Source organism: Drosophila guanche, unplaced genomic scaffold, assembly GCF_900245975.1.
Source record: "Drosophila guanche unplaced genomic scaffold, DGUA_6, whole genome shotgun sequence".
NCBI lineage: Eukaryota > Metazoa > Arthropoda > Insecta > Diptera > Drosophilidae > Drosophila > Drosophila guanche.
The window spans coordinates 4,798,032-4,816,715 of NW_022995749.1; the positions used below are offsets into that span (position 1 = coordinate 4,798,032).

General features: G+C 41.8%; 4 protein-coding genes across 6 annotated transcripts; 2 read left to right on the forward strand and 2 right to left on the reverse strand.

Moving 5' to 3' along the window:
• Window positions 1-4,158: 4,158 nt before the first annotated feature.
• On the reverse strand, window positions 4,159-6,131 carry LOC117585168. The gene is given in 5 exon segments (XM_034274509.1): window positions 4,159-4,312; window positions 4,377-4,745; window positions 4,964-5,080; window positions 5,132-5,307; window positions 5,375-6,131. Coding segments are annotated over 5 exon segments (1,089 nt in total). The 5' UTR covers window positions 5,681-6,131; the 3' UTR covers window positions 4,159-4,191.
• A 1,194-nt stretch (window positions 6,132-7,325) lies between these two features.
• Window positions 7,326-11,668, reverse strand: LOC117585069. 3 transcript variants are annotated; one of them, XM_034274332.1, is made up of 6 exons: window positions 11,003-11,668; window positions 10,732-10,943; window positions 8,041-8,200; window positions 7,770-7,981; window positions 7,585-7,695; window positions 7,326-7,528 (listed from the first exon to the last, which is right to left on the reverse strand). In XM_034274332.1, exons 1-6 carry the CDS (start codon window positions 11,297-11,299, stop codon window positions 7,345-7,347), a joined length of 1,176 nt encoding a protein of 391 aa, XP_034130223.1. In that variant the 5' UTR covers window positions 11,300-11,668; the 3' UTR covers window positions 7,326-7,344. The 3 variants fall into 3 exon arrangements, with proteins under 3 accessions (XP_034130223.1, XP_034130225.1, XP_034130224.1); XM_034274334.1 differs by lacking the exons at window positions 8,041-8,200; window positions 10,732-10,943 and having other exon boundaries at window positions 11,003-11,299; XM_034274333.1 differs by lacking the exons at window positions 7,770-7,981; window positions 8,041-8,200 and having other exon boundaries at window positions 11,003-11,299.
• Window positions 11,538-12,765, forward strand: LOC117585070 (F-box only protein 11). Its single transcript, XM_034274335.1, has 3 exons — window positions 11,538-11,751; window positions 11,821-12,320; window positions 12,383-12,765. The coding sequence occupies exons 1-3, from the start codon at window positions 11,569-11,571 to the stop codon at window positions 12,648-12,650; spliced, it is 951 nt and encodes a 316-aa protein (XP_034130226.1). The 5' UTR covers window positions 11,538-11,568; the 3' UTR covers window positions 12,651-12,765.
• A 1,059-nt stretch (window positions 12,766-13,824) lies between these two features.
• Window positions 13,825-14,735, forward strand: LOC117585053. The gene is made up of 3 exons (XM_034274312.1): window positions 13,825-14,063; window positions 14,147-14,355; window positions 14,408-14,735. The coding sequence occupies exons 1-3, from the start codon at window positions 13,860-13,862 to the stop codon at window positions 14,718-14,720; spliced, it is 726 nt and encodes a 241-aa protein (XP_034130203.1). The 5' UTR covers window positions 13,825-13,859; the 3' UTR covers window positions 14,721-14,735.
• Window positions 14,736-18,684: the final 3,949 nt, after the last annotated feature.

Genomic DNA, 18,684 nt, shown 5'->3' on the forward strand with positions numbered 1-18,684 from the left:
AAAATTAAAGTTACAAAATTAAAAAAAAAAAATCAATGCATGAATTTCCGTGTATTTTTATGTAAAGCTTATTAAATATTAATAAATAAATATTGTTAAAAAGTTTAAAAAATGTAAAGAAATGAAAATGTTTGAGTGAACATTAAGAAATTGTAGTTAAAAAATCAAAATTAAAGTTACAAAATTAAAAAAAAAATTCAATGTTTTGAATGCATGAATTTCCATGCATTTTTATGTAAAACTAATTAAATATTAAGCAATAACAATTTTTAAAAATTAAAAAATGTTAAAAGAATAATTATGTTATGGTAAAACTTAAAAAATTAGAGTTAAAAAATATAAAAAGCCTTCAAAAGTTCTTCTATAAATGAAGTTTTATGCATTTTAATGTAAAGTTAATTAAATATTTTAACATAATAAAAATGTATTCCTATTGAAAATAAAGTTTGCTTAACTATTTTTACTTATATTATAGATTTTGTTTTGCAACAAACAAAAAATTACTGAAATTATAAGCAGACCAGAAACAGATTTCTGAGTTACTGCCGCAAAAGCAAATATTTCCTCATTGAATATTCCATGGAAAATAATTCCGTTTTGGGTAATAGATTTGTTGCCGCTGCTTGCAGCTCTGATAAATTGTCTACAAATAATTAGACACTTTCTTAATGAAGTATTCCATTTACAGGTATTTCATTTCAGGCCATTAACACACTGCTTATCATGTGAGCTGTCTCTATTTGACTGTACTGTGGTGTAGAGCGCATGGCAATCTGCGTTTGACTAACTAATTGCGTATACGCTATGCTCTCTGCCATATCATAGACGGTTTAATTTAGACACACACACACACAGCGAGAAAGAGAGTGAGAGATGAAGGCACACACACACACACACACGTGCCACATTCATGGCCACAAACTGAATTGGCTAACTGAGCTCATTAGCAGCCGCTGTCAGGCTACATATACCCACACCGCCAGCCGTACATACCTATGTACATACCTATGTACATATGTACTGTATGTACATCTCTCTCTCTCTCTCTCTCTCTCTCTGTGTGTGTGCGTCTATCGCTCTATCCAATTACCTATTCGATAATGTGAGGCAAACCAAATGAAATTAATTGCACATTTTAATTGACAACGCATCAAATCAATTTGCATGCCCGTCATTCAGACAACGATTAATGAATGAACGAATTGAATGTGTGTCTGTGTGTGTGTGTGTGGCATGTGGACACATCTAAATGCAACCAGTCTAACGTGTGATGCGGCTTGAGGGCTGGAAGCCATTCTATGCCACACAACTCTATTGGCCCTTTACGCATCTATAATGAGGCAGGTGCGCATTTTGTTGCTCCTTGACGGCCAATAAATTAGTCGAGGTGTGCCTCAGGTCGCGCTTATCTCGTTGTATATTGTTTGTAGGCCAGCTGCCCCACACCCCCTGGGCAAATATCTTTTACATGTCGAGAGCTGTGAGTGGGGAAGCCACCATGATGTGGCTTACATTATTGAGATTGCATATTGAATTTTATTCCATTTCATTTTCAGCTGACAATTAGCGTATTGATTGGTCCTTGGATTGGTTTTAATTTGCTGGTTAGAAAACACTGAAAGGCTTTTAGGCAGAGTCGTTAAATGGCATTAAATAAATGCAAAACATGAACATAAAAATCACAATAAATTACACAATTAAAATTGAATCCAGCGAGCAAGTTGTTTCAGTGCGAGGTTTGGTTTTATAGTTGCCTATCTTCAGCATATTTTATTTATGATTATAATCCTCGCAGCTTCTTGTCAGATTGCCCCCAAATAAACTATGGAAATTGTAGAAATAATAAGCGATTTCTGTGGTTATTTATATTCATTTTTACTCAGTTGATTTAACGCTCATCAAATATTCTCCCGCAGTAATCGGCCTTTGTTGATTTCATTTTCATCATAATTGCACTGCGTACGAGAATGTTGCTATGTTGGTCAAGAGTTCAATTAGTTAAAGTCACAGCCGCACAATTGCGTACATTCATTTCCACTGCACACTTCGAGGGTATTTTAAAATGAATTATAATTGCACAGCTGAGAAGAGAAATGCAAACAGAAACTGGCATTTAAGTTTTGTGCTGTCAGCAAATGTAACAAGTTGGAATGGCGCGAAATGAAAAATACTGCTTAAAAATGGCAAAAATAAATACAAAATATATCGAAATATATATTATATCCATGATTGATAGGCAGTAACACTTTGAACTGACGTAAATAGTTGCAAGTCCAACTGGTGACAGTCTAGATCTTTATGCTGCCGCACAGCATATCCTTTGACCCATAATAGTGCCACAATGAGTGGGCGATGGAGTTGAAAGAAAAACGAAGGATTGCATTGGCTCAGGTCAGTGGAGTGCTGTGCCTGACCTCTTTCACTGCAGCAATTCAACGCACAGCCACATGATTAATGCTTGATTAAGGTTGGTACTACAACATGTACATATATCCTATATGTATGTATGTACGCATTCGGATGTACTTTTGTGGCGCTTATCCCTGTGTGTGCCGGTGTGTGCTTGACAAAGTTGTGGGGTAAACGCTTAAAGTTTTGCGGACATCGCCCAAGATGGAGTTTACCTCTCTCTCTCTCTCTCTCTTGCTGCCTCTCAGTCTTTGCTGCACGTCTCTTTCTAATTTCTTACTCGCTCTCTCTCTCTGTCTGCCCCTTGTGTGCAACAAACTTGAGCAGCTCTTGAGGTAGCAGCAGCAGCCGCAATAACAGCACCATCAGAAAATTGCACTTGCAGGACTTGCCTGCATGTGACCAAGTGCCCCTGCGTGTGTGTGCGTTTTGTGCATTTTAATGTCCTTGTATGCGTGCATGTAATTTATGTTTTTCAACTTAATTAAAGTTAATTTTTAATGCCACCACGGCGACAGGTTTGCTGGTCTCTCTGCGGCCATGGGGGCGTGACAAGTGCATCAAAGGCGCCCGCAAACATTTTAACACCACTCGCAATTTTCATGCTGGTGACATTAAACAGCTGCAACTGCAACATCGAGCCGAATCAGCAGCAAACTTTTGTCATGCAATGAGGTCAACAATGGACATGGAATACTTTTTACATTCTCGTACATATATACATATATGTATGCTATAATTTTGCCCTTATCTGTTTCTTTTTTCTTCTTGCTGCTGCTCACTTTCAGCTGTTTAATGAAAATGCCAATTAAATGCATGCTGCTGATTGCACCGCACGTACGGGGGAAATAAACGGGAAAGAAAAACACTCGAAACACGCAGAAAGCCTGCAAATAGCACATCAGTTAATTATTATAAATTACAAATGGCAACAAGAGCGAATAAATATCATTAGCAGCCACGTGCAACGGCATCGAGGATATTAAGTAAACAATAGCCAAAAAAAAAAACACGACATGGTATAGAACAAAGGATGCTCTATGCTGTAATTATTACAAGTTTAAGGAGAAAACAGTTAAGCAGCTTTGATTGGGTGAAAGAAAGGTTCGATGCAGACAGACGCAACGGATGGCTCAGGCATGAGGTGATCGATTCAACTGTCGAACACGATTGAACATGTTTGAACTGCTTCATGCCAAAGAATTGTCCCATGCGACATTTTCTGTCCCGTGCGAGATGCCCAGTGCCACTTTAGGTTCCCGTTCGAAGTCAAGTTCAACATGTCAAGTTTGCCAAAATCAATCATGTTATTTAATGTTAATTTCTGATCAAACAAACGCAATTATATTTTGTCCTGTTCAATTCTACGCCAAATGCTAAAACTGCGTGGCAGCCGTGTGGATCGTAGATACCGAGCTTGGCGTAGGCGTGAGAGCGAGAGCCAACAGTCTGCTGCAACTGTAACAGTCTGCTGTAGCTGCAAAGCTAACAGTCTGCTGCAGCTGGAGTGTTAACACACTGTTGTCCCACTGAAGCTGCAGCCACGCTAAACAACCAATAAAATAGCTTATTGTGCCAAATAATAGCTTAATAATTATATTGCACTTTACTGACATGTCCTTAAACCATTCGAAAACATATTGTTATTTTAGGTTTTTGCGCTAAAAACGTATGTTTATATTTCAATTTTCACATTCAATTCAATCTCAGTTGTTGTTTATTTTTCATGCCAAAAAGCAAACAAATGCACACGCGTATGTGTGTGTGTGTGTGTAGTTATCATCAAACATCGTCTGTGTAGGGGGAAATGCTGTCAAAGCTCAATGGGCAGTGGCTGTGCATGATTTGTTCGCAGTTCTCCTCGCGTAGATGCGGCATATGACGCTTTTCGTGTTCATCCAGGCTGAAATAATATTAGATTGGTCTCGCAGATAGTTACTAATAGTTCGTAGCATTCTTCCACTTACGTAAAAACATATTTTAAAAGCTTAAACAAGAAACCCTGACCATGATCCCCCGCCAGAGCCGTGCAATATGCCTTCAGGACACACGCACGCCCATCAAGGCCACTGCGATCGATGAGCTCGTGGAGCAGCTCATAGGTGTCCCTTCTAAAGGGTCGATTCTCCCGCTTAACCAGCACTGGGGTATTGGCACGAAAGCCATAGCCATGTGCCCACACAATGGGCGAGGCAATCACATTGTTTTTGGCATTTACACGAAACTTGAAAAGGGGAGAAGCATTTCTCTATAAGCAATTGGACTGATAAAATTGTCGAATATTACCCACAAATATACGAGTGGTTTCTATTATGTCCAAATATCGCTTGGCACGACTGTGGGGAATGGTGGAATTATGTGCCAGTGCCGTGGTAAGGCAGAGAAAGCTGAGAAGAGGACCCAAACGAAGCGTGCACATTGTTGCCGATGAAAGAACTTAACTAACAGATGCCGAGAACTTTACATTGATGTCACATAACAGGGCAACGAACTGCTCTAGTAGTTAACAGTGAGGTGTTAATCAGACACCTCTCTCCCTCTCTCTTGCACTCACCTGAATACCAGTTTGAGCAGCTTGAAGAGCATGCCGCTCTTCTGCTCCGACTTGTCCACATCCAGCACAGCAGTGCAGAAGGATTTCAGCATGCAGGCGCGACCATCAAAGCCATGGCTGGAGAGGACACCAAATTACAGCCAATCAACTAAACCGCTCAGAACTTACCCATCCAAAGCTGTCTCTAGTTTGGAGAACAAATCCCGCTTAAAGAGGCGAAAGAATACCGCATTATCCTTCTTCTGTTCCTCGATTGAGGGGAAAGGATAATTGGCACGAAAGCCATAGCCATAGGCGTACAGCGTATTGATTTTGAGCAGCGTGTTCTTGCCATTGGTGCGCCACTGCAAAAGAATTCACAGAATGCCAATTAAAAACTGGAATGCCTGTTCCAAAGTGGACACAACGCACCGACATACGGGATCCCTTGCTGAACTGCAGATATCGCTTGCCACGTCGCAGTATTCTCGTTTCATTGTTGGCACTGCCAATGGAGTTGGAGTCGGAGTCTGTGTTCAAGTTGTCATAATGCATGTCAAAGCTGTGCTCGTTGTGTGGGCGGCTGCTCGACCTGCTGGTCATGTAGGAGCCATCAGCAAGCCCATCAAAATTGTCAGCAATCTGACTGACAGCGGAGCAGGTGGATAATTGTAGGAGAAGGAGGAGAGACACTACGAGCTGCAGTATGAGCATTGCCGCGGCTGACAAGTGTGTCATGGAGCTACACACTGATTGGAACTAATTAAAACTTTTGATGGCTACTCGAATTGCGCTTCAAAATATATCTTCACTTTGGCTTTTATTTCAATTGAAAAGCTGTTCACATTTTTACACAGATTTCCGTTTCTTTCTGCCTACAAGAGTCTCTTTGTTCTGACTACGCGACTCTCTTTGTTCCGCCTTTGATCACCGTTTCTTGCTGCCTTCGCGACTCTCTTAGTTCCCCCGCTTCCTTCGTTCTTCCTTTGCGACTCTCTTTGTTCCGCCTTTGATCACCGTTTCTTACTGCCTTCGCGACTCTCTTAGTTCCGCCGCTTCCTTCGTTCTTCCTTTGCGACTCTCTTTGTTCCACCTTTGATCACCGTTTCTTGCTGCCTTCGCGCCTCTCTTTGTTCTACCTTCGAGACTGTCCGCTGTTGTCCACTTATTCCAGGCTACTGATATCAGCTCGCATATCTTCAATCTACTTGACAAAAATACAAAAAACCTGAACGGGAATCAGCCAGTTGGAGGCTAGCATTCAACAATTCAAACAAACAAACGAAGAAAGAACGTGAGGCATTGGTTTATTCTCAGTGTTTTTATTGGTGGCGTTGCTTATTTATTTATTGTGGCTACGGTGACATCTCGTGTCTTCCCCATTTATGTCTTCACATCACACGGCCACTCCTGCTGTGTTGCTCTGATTTGGAACCCTACTGCTTGGACATGACATTCACTTGTTAACACTTTTTATCCATCTTTGCCGGGCGTTGCTGCTGCCCCACCGTTTACCAGCTAAGAATGGGGCCAAAGCAGCGAGCAGTAAGGGGACCAAAGCGGCGAGGAGTAGGGCAGCTAACGAAGCGCTTAGAAGTGTAGCAAAGCAGCGAGGAGTTTAGGAGGTGATGGCAAAAGGTGTGAAAAAAGGTAATGCATCTCTTGTATGTGTCTGGGTAAATCAATTTTCATAAAACTTCGGGCCTACGACCTAATTTTTGTCTTGTGCAAAGTACACAATAATTTACTCGGCTAGATTTATCGCCCAAAATATCTGAATTTTGAATATCACAACGCACATTTCATTGACCAAACTCCACTCCGACTTCATTCATCTCTAAACTCATTTTTCATAGACAAAAAGCAGCAGCAGCAGCATCATTAAAATGCAATCCCTCAGCTTTGGATTTGTTCTATTGGTCGATTAATGCGTAGCCATATTTCCAAAAGCCACAAAATGCTGCAGTCCCTGGGGGCAATAGTCGTTAAAATTTCCCAGCCTGAGAAATCTGAGAAAAGTCGGTTCATTGAATAAAACTTGTTGGCAACAAAAGTTTGCCCAAACGTATTTTTATTTCTTTTCAATTAAAGTCCGTCAGTGGCCCGGCAGCATAATGATGGGCGGCAGAAGGTGCCAGCAGAGCTGACACACACATCAGTCAGCCGAAGACGAAGGCGCCGCGACGCACAGACAACATTAATTCCACTTCCCTCCCCGAGGCAGCTGTGACAATGGAGTAGCTGGCGGATGGCAGGCAGGTGAGGCCAAGCCAAGTTGCAGCTGAGCAAAAAAGATATATGAAGTGCCATTTTTTAACGGAGCTCAACAAGTGGCCCCTGCCCCTGCCTGGCGGAGTGGACACTCAAGAATAATTTGATGGCATTTTTAAGTATCGCACAATTTATTGAGCATAATAATTTTTGGGTGGCGTTGAGTATTTGCCAAAGGCCAGTTCCAGCAGCGAAAAGTGACAGTCATACTGGGCGGCGCAGTCAACTTTGTGGGCTTCCCGATAGGCCTTGTCATAGTGCACAATGTCCGAGTTTTCATGCAGTTCGCGTGTAAAGATGCGCTGCTTGGGTAGGCTGCAAAGGGGAGTTACATGAAGCTGAATTGTTCAGATTTTTGGTGCTAACTTTACCTGAATATAGTGCGCAGCATTTCACCGACCATGTTCATTTTTGTGCGCTGAAAGTACTGACGACTCTCGCAGAGGGTACGCAAAACGCAGTCTCGACCATTGTAGCCCATGCTGGAAATGTGTGAGAAATAAATGTAGAAAAAAGAGTTAGAGCGCAGAAGGTAGAGGCAGATATTGGCCCCTACTTATCCACAATTGTCTCAATCTTCTGATAGATGAATCTGCGAGAGCGTCGCCGGAGCACAGCTGGTGCCACGGGATGTGTGGCGAAGCCATGTAGATGTTGCAGCACCCAAGTGGTGTTGGGCAAATCGTAGGCCGTGCCCCAGTTGATGCCGAAACTGTTGTATGCATAGTAGGGATTGCCGATGAGGCCCACCGTGAAGCAGACAGCAACCTGAGCATGGACAGAAAGTAACAAAGTGTTTTTTTGCTCGGTCGCTGTGTGGCACATACGGAGAACGAGGAGCCCTCGGGAAAGCTGAGATAACGCTTCGGACGACTGAGGGAGCGACGCCAGCGTTCATGCAGCAACAGCTGAGCGGATGGCGGAGTCCGCTTGTCTGCTGCACGTTCCATCATAGTCATCAATGTTGGCGGCGGCCATAAATCATGACTGACATTGCCAGCAGCCAGAGAGAGAGCTGGACTCGGACCAAGAGCACTTGCGTACGAGGGCGTTGCATTTGTCGTTGCAATTAAATAGTAAATCAAAAACTTTGCAACAATTAAACGATAATTAAACAACGCGAAGTGCGCGTAAATCATGACAAAGAGCAATGTGGCACGTGCCGTTTGCCTTGCAGCACAAAAACCAACTGAAAACTGTACTCAAGAAGCGGCGAGACACAGCGACTGACACACTGAGAGACTGCTCTGGCCGTGGCAGGAAAATTGCCAAAGTGCAAATGTGTCAATTGTCAGTTGGCGTTTAGAATGTTCGTTCGCTCTTTGCAGCAGACACTGGCAGCAGTCACGTTTACAATAAACACAGAGGGACAGGGGGACAGGCACACACACGGAGGAAAGGTGCGAAGGCGCAGGCTGCAACTTAATTGAATTGCCTGCACCTGTCGAGGGTCGGCACGGCCAAAGCCCTGCGCTGACAAAGATCGATGGGCATTGAGTTTGCACCCAAATGCTGTTCATATTTGCCAACTGAATTGCCAATGGTCTAGAGGATATTGTCATAATAAAACGATTGCAACGAGAAACTCGTCAGTTGTGGATTTACAGCTGCAGAATGAACCTCTTTAAGGGCTTTACTTTCAATGGAATTAAATGCAATTCCTGTGTATACATATCTCAGTGTGTTTATTTCCATAACTATGCTGTTTCATTTCCTTAGAAGTTTCCCCATTCATTGGCCCGGCAAAAACTTTTCACCCTTCCCCAGCGAGTTGTGGCTGCGGCTGCGGCTGCGGCTGTGGCTGCTGTGCGACTGTCAACTTCAATGTCTGCAGAACAAACAAACAAACAACTTCATTAACCCCATAGGGCATACAGCCAATACACACACACACACACACACGTTGGATGGAGGCAATTGAGGCCAGGCAAACGCTTAGCTGACCCATTAGAGGGGAAAAAGCGCTCGTAAAGCGGAAGGCAAAAGAGGAAAAGGAGGCAAAAGTCAGGGGCCCAGAGAGCAGTGGGAGCAGTGGGATGCTAAGCAAAGCAGACAATCGAAAAAGCGAAACCAATCGAGGGAAAACAATCATGAAACACAAGACACCCGAGAAAATCCACAATCCTCGACACGTGAATCAAGGAACGGCTGGGTCGCCGTGTTAAGGTCAAAAACCAAAGCCGGATGAGTATGCGGATAAGAATATGGATGAGGATACACACACATGAAGGCAAAGTCAGAGTCAAATTTGGCAACTTTTTCGACGACCACTTGAAGCTTAGTCGAGGCTCTGAAATTGACGCTTCAATTCGAACGAGCCCCCCCGCTCAAAGTCCTTTGATTACCATGACAATGCCTGTCACTGTCACTGTCACTGTCACAGTCACTGTTTCTCTCTCCGTGTGTGCGGGTCTGTGCCTCCTTTTTGATAAGACATTTTACAGATTGCAGATAGTTTAACATGTTCATAGCTGGGGTGCCTCCCAATTATGGCCTAATTTGTTATGCATTTTTTTTGCGTGCAGTTTCTTGCCTCAAAGTTAAAGTTGCCAAAAACCACAGGAAGACCAAGAGACCGAGTCTCTAGCCATCTACGGATATTAAACTATTTCCGAAGCACACAAAAAGCCAATTTAAATGCTAATATAAAATACCAACATTTTATTATTATGCCAAGAGCACGCAGCCACTGCGCTCTCTCCCCTGGCAGCAGGGCAGCAGGACCAACGACCACTTTGGGTGCGAAGTTTTCTTGGTCGCACTGTGCGTGATAAGCCAAGTGGCTTGAATGATTTTGGCACAGACTCAGACACACCCCGCCCAAGAGGCTGCTCGCTGAATGGCATATGAGTGGGGGCAGGGCATGCCACTTGAAGCATGCACATGTGAGTGGTACAAAACCTACATACATACATATATTTATGTATGTACATAATATGTATGACATATGTACATGTACATAGCTACATATGTGTGTTGATTTGATTCCGAAATAGAAGACAATTGGCTGATTTGTATGCCCACAAAATCTATTGAGTTTCCATCCTCTGGCATCGTTTTTGTCTCACGAATAATGACAGTTTTTTAATTAGCTGAGTATGTAGTTAATGATTGAACAAATATCTACATTTACTTATGTAAATTCTACACCTAAGACAAGTCCTTGACAGCTTAAAATGTTTTTATAGGCATTTAAGGCCGAAAGATTACCAAAAATAATTCAACAAAACGAAAAAAAATATACCAAAAACTAAAAAAATACCAAAGATATACCAAAACATACCAAAAATATACCAAAAATATACCAAAATCTACTAAAACTATTTCAAAAATGTACGAAAAATATGAAAAAATATCTGTAAAAATTTCTGTACAAAAATCTATCCAAAAATATGCCAACAAAATCTGTAATAATCTGTGCTGCACATTTTCCCACACAAAAACTTGTGATGACCTACCCTAAGCCTACCTCAAACCTTCCTAAAGCCTATGTCCTCTGCTAACCCTTACCCACTCACCTGTCTATCATTGTCTCCAGTCGACTGTAGAGCTCACGTCGATGTCTGCGTTTGATTTGTGCCTGGGCGGATTTCTTTGTCGTCCAGCCATGGGCATTCTGCAGTACCCAAGTGACATTGGGCAGATCGTAGGCAACGCCCCAATTGATGCCCAAGCTGAGATACAGCAAGTTGGGATTGCCGATAACACCGGTGGTCAGGCAGACAGCGGCCTGCAAATACATATTTGATTTAATATCCAGGCTGTACTTGGGGGGGTTCATTGACTCACCGAAGCTGATGAGCCCACGGGAAAGGCCACAAAGCGTTTGCCTCTCGAGAGTTTGCGCTGCGTGCCAGCATGTGGTGGCAGTCCCAGCTGCAGCTCCAGCTCCTGCTCGAGCTCCCGTTCTTGGTTGATGAGTCCTGGCGGAGTCAGCGTGACATTGTTGACTTTGCTGGCATCGTGACTGCTTGTCGTCGGTGGCACCAGCGTGGCAAACACATGTGGCACATCGTTCTTCGACTGACTTTGGCATTGGCCCAAGAGCAACGCTGTGAGCAGCAGCTTCGGCCAGCTCGTAGACATTTTTCACAACTGATTTTGAAGTTTTTGGCCCTTGATTTGTGAGTGCCAGTTGCGGGTATTTTTTTAGGGGCATAAAACTACCTGTGTTTTAACGCGCTTTGAGAACTGTTAATTCAATTAGAAGCTGACCCAATTCGAAGCCTAATTTGTTGGTTAAACATGGAACTTGCTGTGTACAAATTGCAGAGACACGGAAAAGAGAGCTGAAGATTCACATCTGGTTGGAAGCACTGGCTCTGCGGCGCTTTAGTTATTGGTTGGACATTGCGATGGCATTTACAAATGGGCTAAGACTGCTCCTCGGCTGCTTGCTGCTGTCGCTGGCCTGTGGTGCAGAGTCCAGCAGCTACAACAGCTCCAGCAGCACTCGCGTCACTTACATGCAGCAGCCGAGTCACATTCTGCATCGCCAGAAGCGTTGGCTAACCTTTGAGCTGGGCACCTCCATGACGGTTTGGCATAACAAAATTATTTATTTACATACACAGCCAGTATCGCTGCATGTACTACGTTTCTTACAGATGACAGCCAACTGTGCCAAGGCCGTGCTGGAGACCATACCCAGAGGCCTGATCTGGTTGGCTGAGGCAACGAGCATCTACGAGCTACCTGCGGCTATTGAGGATTGGATACCACGACGTGTGGGCAAGCCCAAAGTTAAGCCAGCTCCGCCTCCCCCGCCGCCACCGCCTCCACCTCCTCCACCATCCTCTGCCTTTGCCCTGCAACCACAAACTGTTGTTGTGCCCCTCAGTCCAACGGATCCCATACAATCCTTTTACTTTGCCTATCCGCAAGGCATACCCACACAGAATCGTCGCAAGTCCTTTGCCCATCAAAAGCAGGCAGGCTGCCCGGCCTCGCATCTGGTCAAGGATCCATACGGCACCTTCTACTGTCGCCCATCGGCCATGTCCCGACGCCTGCGACGCGAACTGCAGCGCAACGGAGTCAAAGTGCTGAATGAGAATCAAAGTCCGCACAGCATGCTCTTCGACATGGTCAGTCTGCTGGCCACCATGTAAGCTGAAGGCTCTCCTCTACCCTTCCACTCTGCCACTAACTGAGTTTCCCTTTTGGCAGGTATAATTACGATCCAAATTATTGCATCATGCGAACGCTGTGCGAGGCTCGTCTGCTGCTGGCGCCACCCGGGCTGACGCTCTTCCATGATATTTTCCGCATAATGCTGCGCTATGTGCATCCGGAGATTGCCCATAAACCCAAGTATCGGGAGGCCTTCACCGCCGGACACACGCTCCACGAGTGCGCCAGCCTGTATGGTCCGCACTGTCGTCAAAGTTTTTTGCTGCGGCTCACGGAACCATTTCGCCAGAAAGCGGCACATTAATTAAATAAAATCGGAATAAGGAGAACATTTCAATGCATTTATTGGGCTGGCTGCCAGTTCATGGGTTTTTATTTATGAATCGAAATGCCCAAAACAAATTTGGTTAATATTTCCCCCGCGCTCCAAAAAGGAAATGCAAATTATTGCACACATTTATGATATGCCAAAAAGTGGAGAGCGAAAATTAAGCAAATATCCCAAGTGACATTTTTATTGACAGTTTTTTGTGTGCTCGCTACAGTGCAGTCCCTGCGACCATAAAAACATGCGAAAGGGGGAATTAATATAAGGGGAATATTTGTTTTTAAAGGGAGTAAAAAGTGGCACGGGTTTGCCCAACAAAAAAATGAGAAAAAACCGCATCATAATAATTTGAACTAAAGCTCATATTGTGCACTCAATAATTCTTATGGGAAGTTCCTTTCTGACCAAGACCTTCTGTCTAACCGCTTGACCTTATTTAGGTCTAACTATTCGCAGCTGATACTTTTGTGAGCATAACAAAACCGCTAAATTTAAATGATTAATAAATATTGAGTGACATGTCGGTGTGTATGTATGTATGTTGTGGTAAAAATAATTATTATTATCATTGATCGTTGCCTATTTTCATATTTTAATACCCTTTTCTTCTCTGCTTATTATTAGTTTTACTACTACCCCATGAACTAGAGTTATGATTATCAGTTAATTGTTAATAAATAAACAGCAAAATAAAATACAAAGAGAGCAAGATGTTTATTTCTCGCTTCTTCAATGACTTTTTTCAGTCACAATTTCTGACTGGCTCTTGGCTAATTGCAGAGCATTCAGCGACTGCAACTGCAGAATCTCAGCAACTCTACCTTTATGCACCCATTGCCTGCCCCGCCCGATTCGCTGCTGTAAATTTCGCAATTTGTATTATTTGCTTTTTGACTTTACAGCGCGCTGACAATTGGACTGGAAGTGGAAACAAAACAAGAGAATTTTACACGACTGTTGACATACAATTTACATGCCACTGCAATCAGTGTTGCGCGTACTGACAGCCGGGCAGAGTAAGCGGCGGGGCAGTACCTAGGGGGAAGTGCCAGTCAGCGAGTTGGCAGACACCCGCTAATCAGAGCAATCAACATAGTACTTGAGCTAATAAGCCGATAGCCGATAGCCGATAGCCGAACGGCAGCAATTTGAGTTTAGTTTGAAACGGAACGCGGTGCCGACAAAATGAGGCTCTCGGCGACTTACCACTGCAATCTGCTGGCACTATGCCTCCTGGCACTTGGACAAATGCAGCTGCAGGTGCAAGGGCGAGTGCAGACACAGACACAGACCCTGCCGCTGACAGCTGCAAATGGCACGCAAATGGAGGTGAAAGTTTTGCGGCGTCCCAAGCGTTATCTCGCATTTCCCGATGGTTCATCGGTTTCGGTGTGAGTGTGTTTGTGTGTGTGTGTGTGTGTGTCCAGGACTTTACTTTACGGTTACCATTCTTTTGTGTGTGTTGCGTGCAGGCAGCCATTTGCATGACTATCGGCATGATTGGCAATCCCGATGTGGACTTTCTCAGCTGGGCTGTCAACTGGGGCGTTGCCTACGATCTGCCCAATCGGGAGTGGGTCATACAGCATGCCCATGGGCTGAATGCCACACTATCGAAGGAACACATCCAGCGACGCTCACGGCGCGCCTTCTACGACGAAGTGAGGTCCATCTTTAATAAGTGAGTGTTAGTTCTGCTTTATGGTTGCCATTTGCTCACACTCTTCATTCAGCATGGGCTTCAATGGACACTCCTGTGTGGCTCGAGCGCTCTGCGAGAGTGCCAGGCTCATGCTGCCCCAGGGACAGCGCGGCAACATGCTGCAGGAACTGGTGCGCACTGTGTTCAGCCTGCCTGCGACGCCCGTGGCTGTCCATGAGCCACAGGCACATCATCAGTACGATCGCATCTACCGCAGGTCCAAGCGGTCTGCCAGGGAGTGCCACGAAATCTATCCCGACTGCCAGTTCTCGCTGCTGGCCCTGGCGCTGGGCAAGTACATGGGCGCCACCACAACCAAGTTGAGTGCATTTAATTTTATGTGAAATTTAGCTGAGAAAATAAAATAAAAAAATAAAAAAAATTAATAAAAAATTAATTAAAAAATAAATAAAAAATAAATATATAATAGAATGATAATTGTAGAGTTTGAGTGCTACTAAAAAATTTAAATTGATTTTAGACTGATTCGATTTATTTTTTAACCCACTTTGGCTACAATTTCCACCACAATTCCACCTCTTGCAGAATATACAAAAATATAACCCAAGAACTCAATTTACTTTCTCCCTTTATTTCCATTAAAAAAACACAGCTGGCACAATTTTTTTTTAAAACAAATTATTTCATTCTTCTTTATTTAATAACGCGTAACATTTATTTATATATTAATTGTTTTTCGTTTTTTATGGTTTGGGTTTTTTTGTTTTTAAATTGTTTTCAATTTTAGTGTTGTTATTCATTCGCAATTGTTGCTATTATTTCCGTTTGTTCTTGCATTTAGCATAGTTTTTTTTTTCTTTTATTTTTATTTAGTGTCTTACATTTAAGTTTTGAATGCGTTCTTTTCATTTCCCATTTCCTTTTGAAATTGTTTTGGTTGTGTTAACATATTTTTATTCTAGCATTTGTTTTTGTATTAATAATTTTTATGTTGAATTTTCGTTTCGTTTGCTTTGTTAAATTTGATCAAGTTTCCTTTTCGTTTTAGTATTTTAATTTTCAATTTTTCAATTGTCTGCTGAGTGTCTGTCTGCGGCTGTGTGTAATTTTTCTTGTTGCTTGTTTGTGTTTTGCTTTGTGTGTTAAATGTGGTTTTTTTTTGTGTTGTTCAAGAGAGTTTCGAATATATATTTAATATATATATATATATATATGTATATAGTATTCATATTTATGCATGTATTGTTAGGTATTCCTTTGTTTATGTGAAATGTAAATGCAACGTTTTTTCTTTTCTTTTTGTTTTAGATTTAATTTAATTGTTTTTTTGACACATTTATTTGAAATATTTGATGCGCAAAATGTCTTCTTTCATTAGCCTCCGGTTCGGTTCTTGCTGGTTTGTGATTTGCAGTGTTCGACGTTGACTTAGGCTAAATTTAGTTCTAACTTTGTTTTTGTATTTTTAGTATTAGTTTTAGTTGCAAAATATTTTACACACCATTCGCACCTTAGCCTACTTACGTTATGTGTTTGTTGTTGTTGTTGCATTAACTAAATTTTCAATTTAGTCAAGACTGATTCTGGGTGTAGAGTTTTGTGTTTTTAGTGAGCGTTCGGCCAACGCCTAACTAAGAGTCATTTCCACATATCTATACTATAAATATCTAATGCTGCGGCTGCGTATATGTATGCATATTTATTAGTCATATATTTTTTGTTTTTTTTTTGGTTTTCTTCTTTGAGCAAATATTAGTTAGTTACATACACGCATGCCTTAGCGCTCGTTTCTTTCTTTTACATTTAATTGTTTGTGGTGTTGTTTTCCCCAGTGAGTTGCAAGATTTTCGTTTAAGTATTACCATTTGTTTTTACGTTAAAAATCTTGCTGCTAAAATTGATTTTTACTTCTGCTTGTCGTATTTCTTTTGCACTTTTAAACGAACCGAAAGTAAAATACACAAACAAGAAACCAAAAGAAAACGTTTGCAAACGGAAGCGCACTTACAGTCTAGCGGCACCTAACAGTTAATACAAAAAATATACATACCCGTGTGTGTATAGTATAGTATATTGTATAGTATCTATAACTATCTGTATGTATGTATATAAATACCCGTATATATATATACGTACTCGCACATGTACATATATATGTATGTGTGTTTATAGTTCATATACTCGAGTGGCTTGCAGTTGATGAATTTATACATTTGATTTCCGTTTCCTGTTCGCTCACACACACACACACATTCACACAGTTGCATAAATACAAATACATTAGCTACTTGAGTACATTGATTGTTGTGGGGGAGTGGGGTGTATGTTGTGTCTCTGGTGCTGCTTGCAAAACTGTTGGAAAATGCATCGAAAAATTCTACTGCTGGAAAGTGAATTTAGGGATTTATGTATTCAGAAATATTTTACAAAAGTCATGTGTGCTGTCACTGTTCGGTTTATACATACAGGAAAAAACATTTCAAATTCGTTTTAATTGCATTTTTGCTGTCATTAATCTTTGCTGACTTCTGGGAGATGAGATGATGAGAGTTGCTCGAAATTTGTTCGCTTTGTTTTTGCTTTGTTGTCTTGTGTGTGTTTTGCTGCTGTTGAAACCGTTTTTAATATAATTAATTGATGTGTGTGTTTATTTGTTTGTGTGTGTTTACTTTGCGCAAATTGGCTAGCCAAATCGGATGAAACATTTGTCATTTTGTATGTACAAGACGAGCTTTTTGGCGAGAGAATTCTAGAAAGGTTTCAATTCATCTATTGTCAGGTACTTGATTAGTTTGCTGGAGTGGGAGCGGAACTGAAGAGTGTTAGAGAACGTGGAGAGACAGTTTGCCCAAAGTGTTTCGATTTGGCTGCTAATCCTTACGAGTATTTGCAAGTAAATGAATTTGCAGGTGCAGTTGTGTGTGGTGTGTGCGTGTGTGTTGCTGTAGGGTGTGTGTGGTACAGTTTTTTGTGTGTTCTTTTCTAACCAGCTCCACAGCGGCTTTTCTTCCAATTTTGTTGTTCGTTTTGACTGTTTGTTGTTTCTGGTTTTTTTTGTTTGTTTTCGTTTAGCAATACGCAGACTTTGATTCTTGTTGTGTTTGCTACAAAAGACGACCTTTGATTTGGAAGACATACGATTTTATGTTTTTTGAATCTCAGGGTCAAGCCGCATATATATCAAATACGTTCTCTCATTTTCACTTTATTACATCATAAGTTTTTTTTTGTGTTTTGTTTTTTTGTTACTATTTTCTCGTTTAACTAATTATGTTTACTGTTAGTGCTAAGTGTGTGTTTGTGGGCCTTAAACAATTGCTTTTGGCTTTAAAATGAAACACGTTTGTGGCTCGAACGTCGGCCCTTGGCGTTGTCATGCCGAAGAAATCTCTCTTCAACTTCGGACTCCCTTCGCCAAGGTCTTTCCCTGTGCTTTATCTACGGGTTATGGGGTTTTCTTCCATCTATCAATTTCGTTGTCTGCTTTAACTGTAATTGGGGGAAATGAATTGTACTGGGAAATAAATTCTTGTTGCTTCAACGATTCATTATCTTTATGAGTATGTGAGTAGTCTGTCTGTGTGTTTACAAGAATGAAATGCGTGGCTGACTGGCATCTGCTTTTGCTGGGTGTGTGTGTGGGTTAGTTTTGTTCTATGTACAGTGTTTTTTTTCTATTTAGTGTTAGTACTTAGCCACAAATGTTAACTTCGAGCAACCTTCTGCAGGTTCCTAGCATACTTGATTAGTTGATTTTGCTGCACCTAAATATACATTATATTCTTGGCTTCCACATTGTAACTGTCGAGTGCTTGGCTGTGGACACGCTTCCAAAAATGTTTCTTGTTTGTTGCACTTAACTAACTAATTCGTATATCGTTAATGGGCATACAATAATAATTGTATATCTATTTAATATGTACTCTTTCGTCTCGTTTGTGGCAGTATTTCAATTACACGGTTTCTTCACATTTATAACTATTTGTTTGCGTTTTTTGTTTGTATATCAAGCAGACTAAATATTTAGCTAGAAACCTAAAAGACGGCGAGCACCTAAAAGCAAGAAAACGCGTTTTTAAAAAGGCAAATTCAAAATGTTTGACATTATTAGCATAATTTACACTTAACTAGGAAGTCCCCCTTCGCTCTTGTTAGCTCTCGTAGGCTAAATTTAATGTATAATTAATTTATGAATTAATATTGTTTTCAATGTGCAAAATGAACTGTACATTTACGAGTCTTTGGTGCGACTCAACGATTGACTGGCTGAATGATTGATTGAATTAACGATTGTTTTGTCCGTCTGTTTGTCCGTTGCGGTGAGTGTGGGCACACACACACACACAC